This window comes from Glycine max, chromosome 7 (assembly GCF_000004515.6).
Source record: "Glycine max cultivar Williams 82 chromosome 7, Glycine_max_v4.0, whole genome shotgun sequence".
In the NCBI taxonomy this organism is placed as follows: domain Eukaryota; kingdom Viridiplantae; phylum Streptophyta; class Magnoliopsida; order Fabales; family Fabaceae; genus Glycine; species Glycine max.
In genome coordinates this window covers 41,850,283-41,875,194 of record NC_038243.2, presented here as the reverse complement: position 1 = coordinate 41,875,194, position 24,912 = coordinate 41,850,283, and the positions used below count along the sequence as shown (strand labels likewise).

General features: G+C 31.0%; 3 protein-coding genes across 5 annotated transcripts; 1 reads left to right on the top strand and 2 right to left on the bottom strand.

The window, feature by feature from the left end:
* Window positions 1–705: 705 nt before the first annotated feature.
* Window positions 706–5,658, top strand: LOC100785337 (probable receptor-like protein kinase At5g18500). Its single transcript, XM_003529443.5, has 8 exons — window positions 706–1,361; window positions 1,983–2,649; window positions 2,806–2,910; window positions 3,600–3,722; window positions 3,806–3,976; window positions 4,366–4,495; window positions 4,754–4,966; window positions 5,130–5,658. Exons 2-8 carry the CDS (start codon window positions 2,003–2,005, stop codon window positions 5,253–5,255), a joined length of 1,515 nt encoding a protein of 504 aa, XP_003529491.1. The 5' UTR covers window positions 706–1,361; window positions 1,983–2,002; the 3' UTR covers window positions 5,256–5,658.
* Window positions 5,659–7,011: 1,353 nt separating this feature from the next.
* On the bottom strand, window positions 7,012–7,758 carry LOC100527887 (uncharacterized). Its single transcript, NM_001248257.2, is given in 1 exon segment — window positions 7,012–7,758. A coding segment is annotated over 1 exon segment (474 nt). The 5' UTR covers window positions 7,724–7,758; the 3' UTR covers window positions 7,012–7,249.
* Window positions 7,759–11,119: 3,361 nt separating this feature from the next.
* PTI1A (Pti1 kinase-like protein) lies at window positions 11,120–15,941 on the bottom strand. Of its 3 annotated transcripts, none has more exons than XM_006582889.3 (8): window positions 15,589–15,941; window positions 13,869–13,995; window positions 13,251–13,498; window positions 13,032–13,158; window positions 12,385–12,658; window positions 11,939–12,071; window positions 11,743–11,829; window positions 11,120–11,497 (listed from the first exon to the last, which is right to left on the bottom strand). In XM_006582889.3, exons 2-8 carry the CDS (start codon window positions 13,948–13,950, stop codon window positions 11,366–11,368), a joined length of 1,083 nt encoding a protein of 360 aa, XP_006582952.1. In that variant the 5' UTR covers window positions 13,951–13,995; window positions 15,589–15,941; the 3' UTR covers window positions 11,120–11,365.
* Between the last annotated feature and the right edge of the window lie 8,971 nt (window positions 15,942–24,912).

The following is a 24,912-nucleotide window of genomic DNA, read 5'->3' as shown; positions in this document are numbered from 1 at the left end:
GAATATAGAAACTAGAATTCACTCACATGACATGTGGTTGAGGATGAGAATACAGTGTCAAAGTTTTATTAATGTGCATATGGTGGTAAGCAGGGAAGATTACATCCTCCCCACCTAGGATGCATAGGATAAGGACTTCTAGAATAGGGGTATTATAGGCTATAAGAAAAAAATGGTATGGTGTCCAGTCTGTTTCCTTGACTATCCAGCCTACTGGATGAGATGACAAAGTCTCATTAAATATAGATCTTCAAATGAAATTTAATAATTTACGCAATTCAAGGAAATGGAAATTTGCAATTACAAATGACTCAGGGCTTATTGGGTGTGCAGTCTGTTCATTTGACCTTTTCACCCTATTTTTTTATCTTTATTTTCTTACAAATATGCATTCTAGCATTTAACTCAAGAAGATCACACTGATTACTTGTGTAATGTATTAGTACTACTAGTAATAATAATAAAGATAATGATATTAAAAAATTGATGTTTGACTTACAAATTACAAAATGAAAAGAAGAAAAGAAAAGAAAAGAAAAGAAAAAGAAAGAGAGAGATATTAAAATATAGTTAACCATTTATTCATTGAAAAATGGGATTTCACTATTTGTTTTTCGTTTTCCACACTTGTGTATTTAATGTCAAATAGTACCATTGAAGCATTTGTTTATCTGTCACCGTCTGAAGAAACCTTAGGAATAATAAAAACAATAAAAAATAAAATAAATGGAGTAGAAATGGAAATAAAAAGGGAAATGCATACACAGAGGGAATGTGAGAGAGATAGATAAAAGAAGAAGGTGTGGGGGAGGGAAGAAATTTGAAGAAACAGCAAAGAAAGTTTCCAATTTGATGCTTATTTTTTACCATATGGCAATGTGAGTCCATGTCACTTGCCTAGGCCATCACCTACCACTGATAATTCCATGCCTTGTTATTAACCCAACCACACCATTTCCCTCTTCTCACAATTTCATGTGCCTCTTGTGTTCTCCAATTCCCTCCAACAACTTCACAGCACACAAGGGTCGGTGAAAGCCTTGCCTTTACCTTCTCTTTCTGTTTGTGAAGTGTGTGTGAGGAAGAGGGGGAATGGTGCTGCTCTGAAAAGGTCCATTTTTGAGATTGGCAACACAGACCCATTGGCACAGTTAAGGAATCCCTGAAACCAAAATCATATTTTGACAATGGGGTTTAGATGGGCATGTGCCAACGTGTTCTTATCCAAGAGGATTTTGAGTTCATAAGAGATCTAGTGTTTAAGTTGATTCAGGGTCTGAAAAGCGGCTGCAGAAAAATCTGTCAAGGATTTTGATTGTGAACAGTGTTTAAATCTCTGCGAAGTTGCTGGAAGGTCACAGGTGATGTTTACAATTGAGTTGCTTTTGTGGTCATTGATTTTTTTGCTTGGTTGCTTTTTGTTTAGCTAATTTGATATTTATTGGCCTCATTTTTCCTGTGTACACATTGAATGAGGTTTTTGTTTTTCTCTCTAATTTGGTTATCAAGTGCTACATAAAATCGATTTTATTCACTTTTATGTTCTTTTGGTTTCTAAAGATTTGTGTTTTACAAAACCTTCTGAGTCAACTTGTTGCAATTTTCTTTCACGGCTCTGGTTCATGTTTGGTTGATTTGTCTGGGATTTGAATGCTGAGTTTGTCATATGCAATTTAGTTTTTTTTTTTTTTTTTGCACGTTTACTGGGTAACTGAGTTTCTTTCAGCAAATGAATGCACTTTTCTATTTGTTTTATATATGAGAAGGATGTCAAACACTTTAGTTTCTTGCTGGAATTTTGTATCATTGGATTTGAGATTCTCTTTCAGAAAAATAGTTGTATTTATGGTGCGAGGAATCCAATGCAAGAGTTTGGTGTCATCCCAGTAATTTGCCAATAATGTGTATTATTTTGCAACATGATTTGCTGTGTGGCGTGCATTGCAGTGATTTCTTATATCTAACATTGAAAACTTCTGCAGATATATATTGGCAGTGGCAAATGGCATCGGATCTAAATTCGGGGTTGTCCAAGGAAACATCTGTTTTTGGGTTGAAAGCATGGGAATTGATGGGGATAATAGTTGGGTTGTTCATTATAATCATTCTCGTGGTGATATCAATATGTCTTACTTCAAGAAAGAAATCTAGAAGAGTCAATGGCATGCTTCCCCTTAGCCATATGTTATCGATTTCAGATGAGATCAAGGAAATTAGAGTTGATCAAGTTTCAGCCAATAATCATCCTCAGAATGGAGCTTTTGTGAGTCTGTATGACAGGTTTAGTGACAGAGACTCCGAAAAGGTTTTGATCCAAACAAATAATAATGGGGAAAATAGCAGTCAATCAGGCTCTTTTGTTCATCTTAAGAAAGATGATGGCTCTCAATCAGGTGAAGAAAGTGGTGCTAAGTCTGTTTCTACTTACTGGTCTTCTTCGCATCCTATAACTGCACCGTCCCCCTTGTGTGGTCTGCCTGAATTCTCTCACCTTGGCTGGGGACACTGGTTTACATTAAGGGACCTAGAACTTGCAACAAACAGGTTTTCGAAAGACAACGTTATTGGTGAAGGTGGATATGGTGTTGTTTATCAGGGCCAGTTAATCAATGGGAGTCCTGTGGCTGTTAAGAAGCTACTCAACAATCTGTAAGTTTTGACATTAAATTGTTTTGTTACGTTATGGAGTTTATTGTTAATTTCAGCTTCAAACTAGGTCTTTAATCTCTTGTTTCATGTTTTGTTAGCATGTCTGCATGCAGTTGCCAGTTGGTTTATCTAATACTGTTGATGCACATCATGCAGAGGACAAGCTGAAAAGGAATTTAGAGTGGAAGTTGAGGCTATTGGCCATGTGCGGCACAAGAATTTGGTTAGACTTCTAGGCTATTGCATTGAAGGCACTCACAGGTAGCATGTTGTTTTATCATTTTATTTGGGCTAAACATCCAGATGTCCACTTGTGTTTTTATTCTACCTATTTTGGAATCAGCAGAGAGGCAAAGATGAATTGTCATTTGTCACCAATTGTGTACGCATGTGTGTTTAACTGTTTGTGTCTGCTGTCATCATCAGTTGTTCATTTGATTGAAATAGTTTACAAGTCTACAAAATACCTTTTGGTCAATCTATTAACTGCAATAAATGGTGTTGAGAGTTATTTTTAGCACATAATTTATTAATAAGTGGTGTCCATGGTTTTATTTTAGGGATTTGCTAACATACAATTGTTTGTTTTTTAAAAGTAGTATTTTAGAAAGTTATAATTTCGATTTTTTAAAAATACTCCCAAAGTATAGATTGCTAAAATACTTCTTCTAGAAAAGAAGTGTACATTAGCAAATCCCACAAGAACTTTCTAACAACTTTCATCTTGATTGTATCGTTTGATTGAAATAGTTTACAATCTTAAAATAACTTCTGTGGTATCTTGTAAATCTATTAACAACAAATGATGTTGAGAAATTTTTTTAGCATAGAATTCATTAGTAAATAGTTTTCATGGTTTTATTTTATAGTTGCGTTTGCATACTACTTTTTTGGGTACTGTTTGTATAATTTGGATTCTTGATCCCTAGTGAATTCCCTGTTTATTTCAGGTTGCTGGTTTATGAGTATGTTAACAATGGCAATTTAGAGCAATGGCTTCATGGAGCCATGCAGCAGTATGGTTTTCTTACTTGGGATGCTCGGATTAAAATTCTCCTTGGAACTGCAAAAGCGTATGCTTGTTTAGTCCCCTTTTTTTAATTTCCTTAATCTTTTGTGAGTTCCCTTTTACTGATTTATTATTACTCTATTGCAGGCTAGCTTACTTGCACGAGGCAATTGAGCCAAAAGTTGTACATCGAGATATTAAATCAAGCAATATTCTAATTGATGATGACTTCAATGCCAAAATATCTGACTTTGGGCTGGCAAAGTTATTGGGTGCTGGAAAAAGTCATATCACAACTCGAGTAATGGGTACTTTTGGGTAAGCTGTTTGTCTAATTCCTACAGATTAGGGACTTTATGATGCAAAGTACTTTTTCTTGTTAGTTCTCACTTTGTAAGACACTATGACTAATGCTGTTATGCATTTTTTATATATTTTATAATGCAGTGAGTAATTGTATAGTAATCTCGTAGGTTTACTTCTCTCGGTAATCTATTCATGAATTGCACACTGAGCATACCAGATCAAACTGAACATCAAGCATTTCATTTTGCCTTAATATTTATGATTAATTGTCAATTCTGAATATAAACTCTACTGCTAATGCTGACTATTGTCTAAAACCTATAAAATTAACTGAATTGGCCTTTTTAACTGCTCTAGTTGGCTAACTATGATCTTTTTCCTGTTTCAATTGCATTTGTCAGATATGTGGCTCCAGAATATGCCAATTCTGGATTACTAAACGAGAAGAGTGATGTTTATAGTTTTGGGGTATTGCTCCTCGAAGCAATTACTGGAAGAGACCCAGTGGATTATAACCGGCCAGCAGCTGAGGTGTGTCACTGGTAACCTGTAAAGAGTAAAAGAAATCAATACTCTAATGTACATGTACTTGTGTAAATTGATTTGTGGGTAAATTGATAAGAGTTAAGGAACTTTTCACTAATACATATCTTCACTTGATTTGTGGAGAATGATATACATTAGAAATTTCCATGGAGTAGTTGGTAACTTTATTTGTTCTCATAACACTATCTTATTATACTTAGAACTTATCAAACATCCCTTAATATCATTGGATGGTTGTTGTAGGTAAATTTGGTTGACTGGCTGAAGATGATGGTTGGGAATAGGCGTGCAGAAGAGGTGGTAGACCCTAACATTGAGACCAGGCCATCAACAAGTTCCCTTAAACGTGCCCTTTTGACTGCTTTGAGGTGTGTTGATCCAGATTCTGAGAAAAGACCAAAGATGAGTCAAGTTGTCCGCATGCTTGAATCAGAAGAATATCCCATACCGCGCGAGGTTTAAGTTCTCATAATCTCATACATTAAATCACAAGAACTTTCCAACTTTGTGTGGCAGTTGTTTTTTGTTTTAACTTCATCATGTTCCTTGCAACAACCATTAAACTCTTTTTTCTTAAGAAACATGATATGTTTCTCAAATGAAGTGGGTGACATTTCAGGATCGAAGACGCCGAAAGAGCCTGGCAGGAAATATTGAGCTGGGGGACCAGAAGGAGACTTCTGACACAGAAAAGACTGAGAATCCAGATTCTAAGTCTAATGGCAGAAGGAACCAAAGGAAGTAGAGCCATGAATCTCAATTCTCAAAGCTAAAAGTACCAATTCGAGGATAAGATACACTCTTGAAGGGCCATTTTTGCATTCTTTTGAGCTTGAGTTTGGATAACTGCCACGTTTGACATCAAAGACATGGAAAGGAAAGAGTTACTTTGGGATGTTTTGTATACCTATTTTGTTGTTATAGCATAGATGTAGGTGTTAGAATGTAGATGATTGTGTATTAATATGGGACTAAAAAATCCTTACACTACACTAGTGTGTACAGCTCATTGCTATTCATACATTCCCTTTGCTTTTTTATTTCTTTCACCACTCATTAGGATCATGAAGGAATTGATATTTCTTGTGGAAGATGACATGAAAATTTTACCAAAGCGTGAAAGACAGAAAAGATGTGGTTATTGTCTATAATTGCTGTAAGGAATTTCTTGATGATTATGGTGACATCGTAGGCTCTCCACTAATTTATTTGTTATGACAACCACTTTTAATACCACCAAAACCCTAGGAATACAATGCTTATTTTCGTTTTCTTGACAATAATATTTTTTTTTTTTTGGTGAATCAAGAATATAATCATAAAGTTTAATATAGAAGAGAAGGGAAATGAAAGTTTGAGACCCAAATTTTTTGCATTTGGGATTGAAGAACTTGAGAATTCGTTGGTTTTTGTTATAACTATTCAAGCTTTCAGACATACTTTCAGCTTTGATTCTGAAGTTCAATAATTATAGCAGCCTCGTGTTAGTGTGTACGACTTAGGAGTGTTAACAAGAATAATTATGTCATTCAATTATAAATTTTGATTGAGTTAATTTTTAAGACCTAAACAAGTATTTAAATTTTAAAAAATAATAAGGATATACGACTCTTAATAATATTAATCTAAAAATGGGATAGGACTGGAGAATTGAACGGAGACCTTGAGTGCATGAGATGTTGACACTTAAACCTAAATCATTTTAATATGGGTGAACAAGGTAAAACTAGATTTTAATGAGGTGAAACTTATTAAAATTAATGATGACACCTAAACCTTCAGTACATGAGATGATGATGACCGAAGACTTAAAGCTAAATCATTTCATATAAAGTTCAAAACATGGGTGAATAAGGCAAAACTAGTTTTTAATTTTAAATTTTCAATATCAAATTTTTTTTGAGAGACGATCTGATTGCCCCTACTAATATCATTCACTTAAAATTACATTCATGCACACAGTGAAAAGCTTTCATCATCTAGTCCTCTCAACAAGAAAACAAGAAGGCTTAATAACTTTTCAAATTTCTATAATTTAATAAGCATCATTGCCAAATTTTGATTTACTTAAACGTACTAAACTTGGCCAGGTGCAGGCCTCTGTTTTGAGTTAATAGGATTTTCCCTTGGTGTATATATGCAGACGTAGCAGATAGATACCTTGTCATGTATAGAAAATAATTTGGTAGCGAATATCGTCTTAAACTCCACTGATTTGTGTGTCAACCGTAAAAGACCCAACAACAACCTTCTCAGTTGTTCCCATTCTGCATGCAACACTAATATTTAATAACATTTTTATTTCGTAACGTATCATTCGATTCTTCTGGAACAAATATAACAACGGTGAAAATAGTAAACATCGCATTCTACAAATCAACCAAAAGAACAAAGTGTGCAATTGCACGCACCATGAATTATAACCATGAAATTAACTAATTTACGTATAGTAAGAGTAATAGTATATGTACCCAAGTGTACAAAGAGTTTTTACACTATCATTTCATAACAAACTGTCATATAATATGTTTATTGACTTTTTCAATAACTATCTTAAAGTTTATACCAACAACGATTTCTCTAATTAGTTCATAGCGTAAAATTATTTATACTCACCATGCATAGAAATTAAACAATTATAGTAAAACGTTCTTAAATACTTTAGTTGCTCATTATTCATAATCAGGACCTCAGTAGTATCATGTATTAATTCATGAACATCATGGTATACGAGGAAAGCTAATTGTTTTCTTGAATCTCCTTATCCTGCAACAGCAGGTGCTTTTCCTTTTCCTCTGGGGTCATGAAAGCCATGATAGGGAAGGACTTTCCAATCCCCATAGGGGTCTTAAAGTGTATCTTCTGGCCCTTAGGATCTTCAATGCTCATCTCAGCTATTGGCACCCACAGCATCATCTGTTTGCTCTTAATGCCAGTCATTTTCTTCATCCTAAACTTCTCCACATAGCCTGTGACCTCCACAGCATAACTCACCCTCGTGTTGGTTCCCTCAAAGAAATGCTCATAAGGGGCCTTTTGCTTCATCCACACAAACCCAGTTTCTCTAACCCTTCCACACTCCACCAGGTCTTGCAACGGAAGAACACCCTTTGGAAAACCCAACTCTTCTAAGAGCTCTATGGATTGGCGATAACATTCTTCAGAACCATACACTATCTCTGCCCCTGCACGCTCCTTTCCCACACTAGCCATCTCAACAATTAAAAGTCCTCAAGTTCAACCAATGTGATGTTAATCAAAGGCATAACTTACCATTTATATAATAATAAAGGTCTACAAAAAGTTAAGCAGATTGGCCTGTTTTGAATGCAGTGGTTCACCCATTTGCTTCTACCATTTGTAGTTTGGTGGTTTTTTGTTTGTTTACCAACATTACATGTGAATGAATATATGATCTGGTGAGATTAGCTTGGCTAGATTAAGCTAAGGATCAATTATAGCCTTGGCTAAATTATGGTAACCATTTGTTTCTTGAGTAATTCTTGTAAGAGTAAATACTTGGTTTGCCGTTTAAGAATTAATTCCAGAGTCCAAAATAAATTTTATATATATTTTTAGATGTTTGATTTCAAAGAACTTAAAATTGATTATAAGTTTAAAATTGATTTTGGATTAAAACAACTTTAAATAACTTTTATGTTGGATCCAAAATTTTATAGTATAATTTATTTTTAACTTGATTTTATAACAAAACATCTAAACATAAATTATATTACTTCAAAATTATTTTTAATTAAAATCAATTTTAGAAAACTAATTTAATTCAAAATTAATTTTATCAACGTCCATCTAAACACACATTAAATCAAAATCAAATCACTTATCACTCAAAAGTAAAGGTATTAAAAAAATAATAAATAATATATGTTACATTGTTATTTAATCGTGATGATAAATATACTATTACTGAAGATACATATTTATTAAATTCTTAAAATAAGAATAATAAAAGGTCAACAAAGTTTATTTATATTACAGCGGTCAACAAAGTTTATGTTGAATTTATTTTAACGTAACTTTAAACTGTTAATCAGTTAGAAGTGTCTAAAAGTACTGTAATCACCTAAGAATTATTTGTTTTATTTACCATAAAAAGGATAAAATTAACAAGTGTTGATGTTAATCTACTGAAATAAGTTGGTGGAATTTGTTAGAAATAGGTGAAACTATGTGCTGATTTTCATGACTGACTTATTGTGGTGGGGTTTGGTATGGACTTTTCAGTACGAACAAATTTAGATTCTTCTTATATGCATCGTAAAGAATAAAATGGAAGCGTGTCGGTGTTGTTGAGGCTGGCAGCAACGTAGGCAACCTGTTTTTAACTGCGGCAAAACGTGTGAAGTTTCAGTTTGAATTACCTACCAGACATGGATTCATGATTACATGTCCGTGTCTTTTTTCTATTCGGCTGATCGAAACATGGATTCAAAACTAATCTTCTGAGCAATTTTAATTTAAAGGATGTGAATCTCTTTCGTTGAGACCAACGAATTAATTGGTGTGATATATTTTAATATGATAAAAAGGATCGTCAGTTCATCGTTTAATAATAAATTATTATTTACGATCAATTTATTAACTTTTACTAAATTATATTAAGAGTTACATAAACTATAATATGTTATTAGATGACACTAAAAAACTATTGTGTATTGAGTATATCATCATTAAATTCAAAACAAATTATCCTACTATCTAATATGATTTATTGCGTTATTAACATATCTTTCATTAATTATAAAAATTAAAACATGCTATACACTTCATTACATAATAATATATTTTTAAAAATTCACACTTTATTAAAATCTAACTATTTTTAATTTTTTTTCTGGTTGAAAGGGTAAATAATCGGGTTCTAACTCAAGTATGAAGAATTTTTTGACAAATAGACTTTTCAAGTTAGGTCTACCAACATACAATCTCTCTCATTCTTGGACAATGGTATCAAAATCCATATCGAAGGGAAGGTCTATATGCCCAAAACTGGAGATTATAAGACCCAAAATAGTAATAGAAAAAAAAAGGAGTCAAACAAAAGAATGCCAATAAATGAAAGCAAGATTTGTGTTATCTGAAGCTCAAACTTAAAATACAAGTTCAAGTTGGACATTGAAAGACAAGTTGCAACCAGAGCGCCATACATCCATAGCATCAAGGTGTTTTTAGACAAACAGGTCAGCTAAAGTCACTAACACTCGGACAAGAATTCATACACAAATTCTTCCTTTTTTAGAAGAATCCAAACACTAATTCTAACAAGAGGTTCTTGGGAAATCTGAGAATTAAGGGTTTATTTGACTGTGGAATCCGAAAGTGAAAACATGCTCCCCTTATATTTTTCTTTTTCATTTAAATGAACTTGAATGATAATAAAATAAGCTGTTGTCAAATTTTCATAATCAGCAAGATCTCCAATTCTTTATTTGATTAGTTAAACAAGTCAGTTTTAATCAAAGACAAACTAAACAAAGTACAATTGTTATTAAATCATTTTTCATTACATATAATTTTTTAAATAGAGGAATGTTAGCAACATTCTTCTCAAAGACTATTTCTTTAATTGGTTAGAATCTATTAAAAATAATTAATTTTGGTAAGTTTTGTTTCTCATTTAATATAAATTAGGAGAAAATCATTACAAAACTTACTAAAAAAAATGGAGTGTAACTTACATTTCTCATTTAGATATTTAAAAGTAACGTGATATACTACATTTAGAGGCATGCAAAAAAACAAAAAAACGGTTTTAATTGAATTGTAATCAAAATTATTTTTTTCCGAACTAGTTCAAGAAAAAAAAAGTTCACTATTTTATAAAACTAATTTGGTTAACCAAATTAATTTTCACTTAAATATTTTTTTTATTTAAAAAAAAATAGTTCAAAAACCTATTCAAAACTAGTTCAAACCAATTTTTAAAACCAGTTTGATTTTGAACCTGTTTCTAAATCAGTTTGACTATTTGGTATAAAATCGAACCGAGTAAAACAGTTTAAAACTAGTTTGATTCGATTTTTTTACCGAATTAATTTTTGCACACCCCTAATTACTTTTTCCTTATTATTTGTGATATCCATCCTCTTTGATTACCCTTGAGAAAGCTTCCGCCAAGAAAACCATAAGACCAAAAAAAAAACGCAATGAACGCATGGTTCAAGTCAAATAGTTCTTAGTAAAAACTATATTCAACCAGTTCTGTTTTCTGTGCATGGCACACCATCCGCAAATAACAAAATCTTTCAATAAACCATTGTAGAAGTGAAAAAACTTAGAAAGTGATAACACACCTTGGTAAGAAATGTGATCAGAGAGTATTCTCAACATTCTAAAAAAAGAATTGAGTTAAAAGACAAACTAATAAGCTATATTCGCATTGTGATGCTGCCACACCATAATTTAGAAAAGGTTTGAGAAGTTTCAACGGTAAAACTTAACGACATCAAAACGGAAAAAATAAGCATGCTTCTAGATTCCCTATGCGTTGAGAAAAAACCTCACTTTAAAATTGTAATGCAACTATACATGCATGAGAAGTAATATTTTATAAATTCACTTGTACACGGCTGGTAGGGAGAGAAAAAATAAACAAGCAAACAAATACAAATTCCAATAAGTATTCAAGTTCAAACCATAAACTTAACTATCTATGATCTCTTGCCACCTACATCACTATTTTTATAACATGTTTTGTTGAGATACAAATATAATAACGCAGCAAATGATATTTTAATACTAATACCTCGGAATATGTAATTACAGACACGTGTCACAAGGACAATTGGTCAACATACTCTGCAGTCTGAAAGAAGGAAAGAATGATTTTGGAATTTACATGTTGGATGATTCCTTTGAGTGAGAAGATCGAGTATTCAGTAGAGGCTGTAGAGCTTTCACTATAATGCTCATATTTGGCCGAAACTCAGCTTCATATTGCACACACAATGCAGCAACAGCAGCCATCTATTACAAAATACAAAAACAATTAAATGAAATGAAAAGTATTAACATTTTTCTCTCAAATAATTTATGTAGTTGGCAAGGAAAAATAAAAAAGGTCAAAATAACATATAGCACATTTTTTTTAAAGCTTATTAAGAATAGAATCGAAAGTTTGCAAGCAAAATGTACAAAAGCAAGTGTTTTGGAATATCATTGTTGGAACTAAAGACAATATATATTCCATTTCCAGAATATAGCCTAATTACCTTTGCAACTGACTTTGAAGGGTACTCTCCCTTTAGTCTAACATCAACACACTGCTTCACCTTATCTTCACTAAGCTTTGGTGTTGCCTGATAAAATCCAATGAACAAAATCAGAATGTGTAAAATCAAAAAATTGAAAGGGGAAGAAAACACAAAAATAATTATCAACAGAACAGCAACAAGTAAATATTGGTACCCAAGTCACAAGGCTTTGCTGTCCTCTGGGTAGTGTATGATCAACCGGTTTACGTCCAGTTAAGAGTTCCAGTAATATAACTCCAAAGCTATAAACATCACTTTTTGAAGTGAGTTGTCCAGTCATTGCATATCTGTCATAAAAAAATCAAGCCCAATAAGTTCTAAAAAGCCACAACTTATGTAAAGAGAGACAATGAGCCAACTTTATAATTGGCTGTAAAGTGGATTGAAGTTCAGTACAACACTGTCCAAAGATATTACTAATTTACAATTAATCAGTTTCATGTTTACTCAACTATAATTTTCATATTCTTTTGTTCCAATTTTCCATCTTTCAACTAAGGCAGAAATTCTTCTATTTAAAAGTCTTCTGTATGTGAAAAAACAAGCATGCACTGAGAAAAAGGATCAAACAAGTATATTAGGCTTCCAGGAATAACTTACTCTGGAGCATGGTAACCAAAGGTCCCAAGAACACGGGTAGAATGAAGACGTGCTGCTGCATCAGGGGCTTGATTTGACAAATCAAAATCAGCAATCTTCGCAACGTCATCATCAAAAAGAAGTATGTTACTAGACTTAATGTAACGATGGATGATATGAATCTCTGCCTTTTCATGAAGATATTCAAGTCCCCTGGCTGCTCCAACAGCAATTTTAACTCTCTGAGCCCATGAGAGAACTGGACCAGGTTGTGCACCCTTGACACCTTTGCGTCCTGTATCCACAATTATAATAAAATTGCATATCATAATGAAGAAATTAATGGGATGTGTGCGTACAGAGCAGCTTCAATGCTATGGGCAAAAGAACTTGAAGAGCTTTTCATGCTGTTTTCATCCAATCAGTAAAGATTAAAAGATTAGTGGGTGAACATATGCATAAAAACATCTGATTGATGGTATAATTTCAAAGCTGTTAAGTTTCATTTCCAAGGAGGATGGCATGCTTTCAATCTCACAGGCTAAACCAGTTACAAGTTTCTTTAGAAAATCAGCCAGCATTAATCTTAAAATTACATTAATAAAAGTAAGTTTGAATATATCTGTGTGCAGAAAAAGAGAGATAATACAGTACTAGTTAGGACTAACCATGTAGAATATCATGAAGGGATCCTTTAGGAGCATACTCATAGGCAAGGGCACGGAAAGGACCATCAACACAATAGTTAACAAGCTCAACAACGTTTTCATGCTTTAGCCTTGATACGATGGAGACCTATACAAGATGGGAATCAGAAGTACTGAATAGAAACATATTCCCTTTTACAATCTTATCATTAAAAGTTTACAACTACAATTGAGCCAAACCTGAGAAAGAAATTCATGCTCTGGCTGATTACTGGAATCTAACTTTTTGATTACCACTGCACGCCCATTTTTCAATGTGGCTTGATATACTTTCCCATATGCACCCTCACCAATGAAACATTTTGAGCCAAAATTATCTGTCAAAGGCTTCAACTCATCTACTGTAATTGAAGGGACAGCAATAGGTTGAACATTTATAGTCCGAGGAGCAGTTACTGCTGCGTGTCTTCCATGATAACTGGGGTTCCCTGCATTGTATTAACAAAATTCCAGACTTATGAAGTGCTAACAGAAGTATAAATATACAATTAATACAATCACTTAAACTACAGACTGAGTGGAGCACTAAATGTAGACTTTGGACAGGCCATTTTCAGAACATCTCAATTTAGAAGGTGGTCACTTGAGAATGGCACAAAAAAAATATAAGAAATGTGTGAAATGTCAATGACAGCAAGATCATATTGTTGTTGTATAGGAATTTGTACAGACTGTAGACACAAAGCATGAACCTTGCGTTTCAAATCACGACAATGACTTGTATAAAATTAAATATAAGATGCAATTGTAAAACAAAAAATTTTAAAGAACGAAAAAAGACTGGAAATAGCAGATTACCAGTAGGAGTGCTTTGCATGAAAGGTCCTCTGTCAGCAACTGTGACACTATCATCTCCTTTGCAGAAGCCAAAGCAACCCATGATCCTCTATTCTGTAGGTAAGTTTCAATATGAGCTGTTAAGTCACTGAAAGAAGTATAAATAAGACTAGGCACACTTTCCCTGAGGATAAACAACAACAGACATAAACAAAAGAAAAGAACCAATCAACCACCTATGCAAATGTATTTAGGTTGTTATCTCATGCTAGTGTATATACAATTGCCTTAAGTGGATCAGATAGCAGCCATTTTTATTGCACATACTTCTAGGAGAACTTTGAAGTTCTCACACTGTGGAATCACCTTTTCGGCATTTCTGATAAACTCAACTTTTGATCAATGATCATTTGCTTTTTGGGACAAAACATTGATCGTTATAACTGTTCAGATTTTCAAATGATGAGAGTATCGAAAGCAATTCATAAATTGACAGAATTTTTTCATCTTTTTTCCCTTTAATCGTATAACTAAATAGTCATTTTAATTTTGCAAAACAAATAAAGCACTAGGAACACAAACATAAATAGCACCATTAGAAAACTATAGACAAGGACAAGGAAATAGAATTTAGAGATGAACTAATATGCTATTTGTCAGTAACTTCGCAGCAACATTATAAAATAAAATCAAAGAGAAGAAAAATACTCAGGCTGGAGCACAAAGGGAATAATAAGAAAAGTAGCCACTATCGGCTAAGGTTTTTTTCCGTTCACATGGGCATTTAACAAATATGTACAAATAAAGGACACACATTCCTATTAATCTGCTGTTGCATGACAGAACACCAAATTAGTTACATGCAAATTAGTCAAAGTGCAAACAGAAACACCAACAAATGAATTAAACTTCAGAAGAAAAAAAATCACTAACCATCCCCACAAATCAAAACCAACAGTGGCACATTATATTATCCCCAATAAATAAATGTGGTGAAACCAAATTTCACTTCCAAAAAACGATAAAAAACAAAGAAACCAGAAAGGTTTACGGTTACATTCTATTAGTCTCAAATTTCGGAAAGCCAGAAAGTATAAAATTTCTTATTTCTACTATTTATATCTTTAACCGTTAAGTGTAAACCCTAAAAAGGTAACCGGTCAAACAAAAAACAAGCATGCATAACCACCTTAAACATATCCCAGAAAGAAAAAAACAACAACTTTCAATTAGTCCCAGAAAGTAATAAGCAAGCGAAAAACCAAACTGATTAAAGAGAATTCTGGGTTTTAAATAAATAAATAGATAGTCGCAGGGACTTTGTAAAAATCTCACTATTTTAGTGAGTTATTGGTTTGATATTTGGAGAATTGTTCTAAGGACAAAATTGATTTAAGATATATTTTTATATGTTTAATTTTATGTTAATGAAGAATTTATAATTAATTTTAAATCCAAAATTAATTCTAAGTTATAGCAACTTTGACTACATTAGGTTCAAAAAAATTATATTAAATTTTAATCCTAATTTAATTTTATAATAAAATATCTAAACATAAAACATATCACTTTAAAATTAATTTTATAAAATTAAATTCATTTAAAATCAATTTATCAACACTCATCCACGCATATTTAATAAAAACGGAAAAGGATAACAGACGAAAAGCAACAAAACAAAAACGGAGAAACGAAAACCCAGAAAGAAGAATTGGCGCTATGAAAGAAAAAAAATTCCCACCTTTTAGAAGAGTAGAAAGCGAAGAACACCGGTGTGATTGTAATGTTTGTGCTGTTTGGAGCACAAAATGGATGAAGAAATAGAATTTGAAGGGAAAGAAGAAGAGAAGGAGGGGCGTTATGTTATGTGTTTGTGTGTGTGTCTGCGTAGAAGAACAGAACAACCTTGACTTCACCGAGAAGAAAGACAGAGACACGTCTTATGAACATCACCAAACGCTATTTATTCATATTTATTACAACCGCTGCCTTTGCCTTTGCCAAGTCAACAAACTCAAAAGCCCGTTTCCAAAACGGCGGATACTCTCTCTCTCTTTCTCTTTTATCCTTCTTTTCCTTATTCACGATTCTCCATTCTCCGTTACAAATAGTCCAGTCAATGAGGGAACAAATAACTTTTTAAAACTTAAAAAAATACTTCTATAAATATAAATTTATTTTTTTAGTTTCTTCATTCAGATAAATAAATATTATAATAATAGTTTAAAATACATTTAATAAGTTTGTTTACTTTTATATAATATTTTAAAAATCATATACTTTTTATATTTATTTAATGATATAATTTTTTATATATATTAGCAATGTATGCCTATTAATTAAAATCATAAAAAATACATCATTGTTCTTTTTTTTTTATCATTTTCTTTCCTAAAAAACAAGTACTATAAGAAACACGTAATTTACGTATTTAATTAATGTTCCAATTTGTAAATCTAGCTGTTGTCTGTCTCTGTCTGCCACTGTCAATAATATAATTTTTGTAACTTTTATTCCGTTTAGATATAATTTAAAGAAAAATTAAACACTAAGTTTTTTTTGTTAATAATTAAACTCTAAGTTAGTCTCAAACCCAAAGGTTTTGCACTTTTGCTTTACCATTTCATATTTATAGTTTTATAATAAAGTAAGTGCATTCTGAACATTAATTTTAAGTTATGTATAAATTTGTTTTATATATACGGGAGGGATCAGGCCTCATCAAAGGATATTTTGGATCTTATAATTTATCGTTTGCGAGAAGACAATCTACTGCAAGAATAATTAGATTGTGACTTAATATCATTAGAGTAGCCTGAAAATTAATCAAATCAAACAAACAAACAAAATAGAAAAATACATGAGCCACTACTGTCGATAATGTTTCTAATTTCTTTCAACTTTTTTCATAATCTTTTTCACATTAAAACATGGTTATCAGTTGATTAATTGTTCGTTTTAGATCATAAAAGTGTAAAAACAAGAGACAAATGTGCACGAGAGACCCAAAAGCTGTAAGAACACACAGTCAATAATACATCAAGGTAATACACATGCGAAACAACAAATCAGAACTAAAATTTATCCAACAACAAAACAACCTCCGAAAATCACGTGAGGCGAGAAAGACGTATTACAAAATTAACACTACTCGTGAGGGAGGGATGAATGATGAATCTCAACATAAAAGGGCCAAAAACAAGAACATAAAATTAATATGTCTTTACTCTCCAATTTGATCACTTCTTCACTCCTTCTCATAATGACTTAAGTATCAAAGTTTTCATGGGTAACTCTAGAATGAGTATGTCAATAAGCTATACTTTAAGTGTATTTTAAAATAGTTATAGTTATTTATTGTAACAAATTATGTAAGTTGATAAATGTAAAAAAAAATGTGATACTTATATAAAGTTGAAATTTAAATTAATGAAAAAAAAGTAATAACCGGCCAAATTGATTATATCACATTTATAGTTTGAGTATGGCATTTTGACTTTTAAGTATAAATTAATATGATTAAAATTCAATTTTATATTAATTAAAATATTATTTATAGTTTTCTGTTATGGTTAAAATCATAAAAATTAAATAAAAAATATTGCATAAAAAGAAGATAAAAAAAATGATCTTTTTTGTTGACATCAAGATTATAATCCAACCAAGAATCGAGCGAGACTCATTATACGAATTATTTATTATTTATGATGATTTATTATATTTTAAAAAAATTCTTTAATTTAGTGACAAATATATTACAAAAATATAATATTCATAAAACTAAATTAATAATATTTTTTTAAAAATCCTAACTTAATAATAGAATGAAATACTTGTTTAAATTATTTAAGACAATAATATAATATTGTATAATATATAATAAAACATGTAATGTAATAGAATAACAGAATGAGTTATAGAAAACATGTAATTTTTAAAGAAACATGTTATTTATTTGCCCATCTAAATAATATATCTTTTCTATTTTTATTTTTAATCTAAAAAAAATAATCTTATTTCTTTTCTATCGTTTTCACTTTTAATATAAAAAAAAAAAAAAAAACCTTCCCTACACAGAGATGCTTCATTTACCTAATACTATGAGTTAGTGCATTATTTATACTTCAACTTATCTGAAATCATAGTACGTAAAAAATAATTTTAAACTAATTATTATAAAACTTAATCAAGTTATTGTTATCAATTTGTAATTAAATTAAATAGTGAGTGTTTGGACTATTTCATCATTTTTTTATTAAACATGAAATTATTTATGTTTTTTTTAGCAATTAAAAAGTTTTAAATAATTAGTTCACAAAAAAGGTGTTAAAAACAGTTTTGCGTAAACTAAATGCTATACACCAAAAATCGATAAAGATAGCATAGTGCTCGTATTGTACTGTTGTCAACTTTTAGAAGCCTTCGCTGGAATTGCATTTGTGATGCTGGATTTGGCTGGCTTCTGAATTTATCTCCTTGGCACCTTTCTTAAAGATTCCATCAAGTTTTTCTCTCTTTTTTTTTATTTGGGTTATTCACCTAAAAATATAGAATTGTGTTAATTACAAAATTAATTTGTAAATCACCTTTTATAAAGTTAAAGGTCAATTTCATAGTCAGAATGCCAGAAATATCATTTTGATTTTGTCTTTTTATTTGTTTGGATATATACGTGCGAATTGGGATCACAAAATGCCCATGTTTTAAAGAGCTACCCAGGAAACATCCAGGAGATGCAACTACAACAAAAGTTCAGTCAAAAATCAAATGTATAGGTCAAGTCAACCAATTTGTGCGTGTTTTTTATGGGAAAGTTCCAAATCATGGTTTTGGTATTAAAAAAAATGTCTATGATAAATATTATCTAAATCGCGATTTGAAGGTTCTTAACTGAAATCTAAACATACTCATTCTTTTACCTAATGTACTTTCTGGTTAAGTATAAATTCTTTACTGTTTGGAGCGTAGTTATGTTAATGTTTATTTTTTAAAATGGTAGTACAAAAATTATGTACTTTATATGAAAAAATGTATTAAAAACTTTAATTTATCAGTATAACTTTTTTTGAACATTGAGAATAAAAATTACAAGACAGTAAACTACAGCCTAACAAAGGAATTTAATTATGACTATGAGTTTAGGAGGATAGGCCATTTTTATTTTTGTCTCAATGGGGAGACCTGAAAGCCTGGATCTAAATACAGTTTTATGCTGTGTTTGGACAAAAAAATAGTATTATCCTCTGTTAGCATTTTGGACTAACGAAGGTTTATGAGCCAAGAGGCTTATACAAATTGGGCCCTCGTTTGGCTGCAGTAAAACTGATTTTGGTTGGACCTAGTTCGGTTGATAATGCATGTGCGTAGCAAAGGAAGTGACTAATACTTTATTTCTTCATAGGGTGTTTTTAGGTGAATCCGGATATTTCTCGAGACTCAAAGAATAATCTTTTAATATATTGAAATTTATTTAAGGAACTTACTTTTTCCGACAGATATATTTTTAAGCACACAAGTTTGGGATTTGTTGTGCTAGTGATCATAGGAGATAGCTGAACACAAGTTCTAATTACATAGAGCGGTGGTTTGAAGGATGGTTTTCGGCGAAAATAAGCTTTGGAATCGAGAGAATGAAATTGATCTTCTCTGGGTAGTGTAGTAGTGCTAGTTCAGTTGGTTCTTTTATCCTACTCGAACTCCTTTTATACACGTTAACTTCAGCTTCTTCTCTTGAATTTGGATCATGATGTATCCGCTAATGACTGGACTTGGCTTTTAACATAACTACTTATTGTTGAAATTTTAGGAGATCTATATAAAATATCAATAACCATCAAGAACACATTACATTAGATTATTAGAAAGAGTTTTAGGAATACCTGGATCTATACTGATTGATCAAACAAACGCAGCAAGATCTGAATCTGTAGGTGATTTCTGATCCATGTACTCTTCTTAGGATCTGTTACGGAACGGATAACCGATTAATAGCGTAACTAGTAACTTCATGGTTCTTCCTCAATCGAAACCTCTTTATTTCTTAATATGACATTTGTAACTCTTCAGATGGGGAGAAAAGAAATTATATGTGACGACTAGTATAGTAGGGACTATAGTCTTCTTATAGTCTATTAACTTAATAAGGTTTCCATTATTTCCTAATGGACCAACACTAACATCTGTTCATTTAAGTCCATATTCTCTAATGTAGTTGTCTAACGGACTCACTTAATTTGATCACATAAAATAAAACTCACTAAATGATAAATAACTAATATAATTATCTTATAATATTAGCACGCATTAATTATTGGAATAGAAGCACATTTAGTTTAAGCGTATTTTGTAACATTAACCTCCAAGTCACTGTAATTTGATTATAAGTGATGTTGGCTTAAGGTCCTTTAGGCTACATGACACATTATACCCTACATTAGTGGTTAATATTGTCTTCCCGTGACAGTGATGTTAAGTCTGAGCATGTTCCACAAGAATAAGTCTCAAGTCAGTATCATCAGTTGATTACAAGTGACTTAAGGTCTTTTAGACGACATGACACATTATGACTAAAATTAGTCGTTTATGTTGTCTTTCCATAACATGATCAAATCAAATCTCTTACAATATATGCTTAAAGAATAAAGTTATTTGTTAATCATGTCTTATTATACTAATGGGCATTCACCATATATGCTTAAAGAATAAAATTATTTGTTAATCATGTCATATCATACTAATGGACATTCATCATATATGCTTAAAGAATAAAATTATTTGTTAATCATGTCATATTATACAAATGCACATAAACACTAAAGTTCCTTTACACAGTATCCAAGATCCTATGTATTAAAGAAAACAACTCTTAGAACGTACGCTAAGAGCTGAGAAACTCTAAAACAAACAAGAGACCTATAGCTGTTTCTTCAAAATATGAATATCATATACCACTTCTCTTATTGATTCAGGCACTAATTAAGAGAGTGCAGGTTTTTCATGTTTGCATTGTTGGCAAGATCACTTTTGTTTTGGTCCTTTTGGAGGTTGAGTTTGAAAGAGATCTAATTCTACGGTACATTGTAAAGATTTGAAAAATGGTGGTCGCACAAATATGCCAAGATATTTTATGAAATTTAAATAACGATTATTATTAGTTTACATAATTCATAAAAAGAAAAAAGAAAGAAAAACAAAAGGTTTACGATCATTGTGCACAGAATCTGTTATTTGTCCATGCATGAACCGTTGTTAGTGAGATTTACCTTTTCTCCGGTAAATAAGCAAATTGAAATGGAACATGTACTGATTCTGATGGGAGAAAATATCCAATGAATATGGAAAAATCCTCCTAATTTAGAAAAGCGAGAATTCTCTTTTAATAAGCAAGGTTTGACCACATATTTACATTATGTTCAGCAGACACGTTTTGGTTTATTTATTTTTTTAATGACTGAAATGGTGAAGAAAGAAATAATAGGAAAAATGATAAAAAGAAAGTATAAAGAAAATAAAATAAAACGTGGCATTTAAATTAATAGAAATAAGAAAGAAAGAAAAAAAAAATAGAGAAATTTATCGTGACTGATTTAAATAAGAGAAAAGAGGGTAAAAATACATAAATAACTTGTATAAAAATGTATATTAATAAAAAAAACTAAATTAAATCTTAAAAATAATTATTTTTTAATCACTCTACTATTTTTCTTAATATAAAATATATTTTTTTGTATGTTATAAATTTTTGTTTTAAAAAAACACACTCAAGTATATCTTCTCAACTCATGAAAGATAATTGGGTGTGACTCACTTGTCTTTTCCGGCTCTCCCCCACTCTTGGTGTACCATCTAAATGAGGGAAATTATAAAATTATCACACACTTTTCTGATCTCCTTTCTAATTAAATTTCTCTCCGTATATATATTTCTTTCTTAGCAACGTAATACGTAATAAAGAGAAAGAGGGAGTGTAGGACAAAATAATCTTAGGTCCACATACTGAGGAAGGAGGCAACGTCGTCCACACCAAGCACATGATCGAGTTGCCAGTGATTTGGTCTCTCTCTGGGACCACATTACGTACAATTAATGAATGTAGTGTAATTGATATGCACACTCACTCTCTTCTTTCTACTACCCATTACTCAATTTCTTTACTTTCCTTTGTTTTGTTCTCCTCTGTTGTTTTAGTTAATCTGGTCTTCTTGGGTTCTTGATTATGTTCCATGACTGTTTCATTTTTATCATGATGTTAATTACTACGGAATATCCACAGATGTTATGATGACTAATATCAATCTAGGAATTTGGTGGAATATCTTTGGGTGAGATTCTCTCTTTCCAAATATGCTTTTATCATCTGCAAAATTAATGATAAATATTTAAAACTAATTGTTCATTATGTTGAGAATTTCCGTAAGCAAAAAAATTCACAACAACTTATGTAATTTAAAACAAACTCAAATATAACTCGTATTCATCACCCAATAAGAATAATTATATTATAAAATAAGCTGGGCAAGAACGTCTCTTAAATTAGAGGAACACAATTTACTTTTTTTTTTAATATAACTTGTATTTTTCTCCAAATTTTTTTTATAAATTATATTTATTTTGATCTGACATTATCAACGTATGCTCCTTGATCTATAATCTCTTACAAAATTTATTGAGAAAGTATAAACGTAGTTAAATTTTTTTTTAAAAATGTCATATTCAATGTTGTGGCCATGATTTTTTAATATATATATCCAGAGATTAAAAAAAACGTACATAAAAAGATTGATGATAATACAATAATTCTCTTAAATGAAAACAATTATATTGTACATGTGTCGGTATTCAATTCAGATACAACATGAACATATACTGTTAACCGAGAAATTTTCCATATATTCATAATAAAAAGGAGAGAGAAAATATGAATAAAATAGATAATATATGAAAATTGAGAAAATACAAAGTGTTGTATAAATTATTATATAATTTTATTTTATAAATATAACATATCTTCTTGAACATTAGAACATTTAGCTTGTAGGACCTTTGAGGGAGGTGGTGGTGATAAGGAGGAACCCGCATGCTAAAGTTCTTTCCTGATCCAGACACTGTATAAATGTTTGATTCAAATCCATTTTAATTAATGCATGTAATGGACCTACTGGCTTGCAATTAAAGGGAAGGGGCCAAGAACCAAGAGCATCTTATACTAGCTTTTTGTTATGGTACTAGTCCTAGAGGATCAATTAAAATCTTATTTTTGGGTAAAAAGCTACGTCAAATCCAATGGTAGTCTAGAATTTGGAAGGACAGATTCAGTTTGTCTCTGTCTTTGGACACACATCTGATATGCATGTATATTAATAAAACCACCTCAATTTTGTTCAATTAAGCTAGAGCTATATTGCTTATATGTGTAAACTGTAAAATATAACAAAATGGTGAAAAGAACAATCACACTATCATTCAATCAGAAGAAAATATGCAATGCATAATTTATACTATAATCTAATCATAAATAATTATATATAATTTTTCTATAATAATTATTTAATTTTTAATTTTTTATGGATAGGTGGAATATCCATTGCTAAAAATTGTTATCATTAAATATTCTAGGTTTGAATCTTTTCTATGATTCTTATCAATAAGTTGTTAATTCGAGTAATATTAAATTTAATATTTTTAAATAAGATTTTAAATTTAAATTTTGCAAATAAAAAATATAAATAGAGAGAAATTTTTTATCAAAAGGTGATAAGTTAAATTTTTTGACGATGATTAATCATTAATTAAGTTAGTTGATATTTTATATAAATATTATGATGACAAAAATATTAAATTTCATTAATAGATCATGAATGGATCAAATTTTTTAAATGAGTCAAAATGAATTAGTGAATTATTTTGATTTGATCCACCATGATCTTGAATTAAATTTTTTTAGATCTATTATTTTGTCACACCTAGGCACAACATCACTTTTTTTTTTTTAATTTCTACATGAATCCTCTTAAATGTTTGAAAGAATTATGCTGATACTCTTTGTGAAAGAGATTGTTGTAAATATTAAATAAAGATAGATAGATGTTATGTGTAATACAATAAAATAAAAGATGATTTAGCGGCCTATGATTTTGGGGCTAAATAAAGTAAATCGGTCACTAATCATGTCAGCGACTCAATTAGCAATAAAAAAAATCGATAGTAAATCCAATTCGCGCTAGGTTATCTCGCTGTTGTTTTAGCGATCAAAAAAGCGGTTGCATATGTTTGGTAATGAATATAGCGACAAAAAATATTTGTCACAAATTAATTAATTAAAATTCAAATTTTAAGATAATATTAAAGTTTATATTAATATTATTGTTAGACTTATTGCACCATTCGTTTTCGTGTTATTATTGAATCATTAGTCTCTGTAGATTGCACGGGGCCTTTTTATTGAGAGTTAATCATAATAGTTAGTTAAGTTAAAAATTATATTTAATTAGGAGAGATGATACAATGGTAAGGAAAAAAAAGTATATAAAATGTTTTTGAGAAAAACATGATTTAGTAACGTTGGCTCAAATTACAAAGTTTCGATAATGATAAGGCCATACTACTAGATTTTGTAGTTGAGTTGATCCAAACCTTAATTCCAGAGAAATGTTTGGATCGCAATGCCAATAATATCTAAAGAATTTCCCATGTGGATTTTGAGTCACTTTAAAAACCCTTTTCCAATTTCAATCAATTGCTCAGACCCACGTGAAGATCTGTAGCTTTCATTTACCTTTTAAGGCTGGACACAAACAATGAATGATATATGAGGTGAGTTCATCTACTACGTACCTTAAAGTGAAAATGTAGGATTAATTGCTTGAATAATCATCCCTCAATAGTTGGTACTTGCCACTATCAATTTTTTTTTGGTAGAACTTCGTACTACCATTTATCAATTTAAGTAAAGCCAGCTTCCCTCAGAAACTATATGGCTGCCTGAGAGAGACGGTTATCTTCGATCTCGCACGGAAGGGGGTTATTATTTTTAGTTTATGATATATTGAAATTTTATTAATATTAT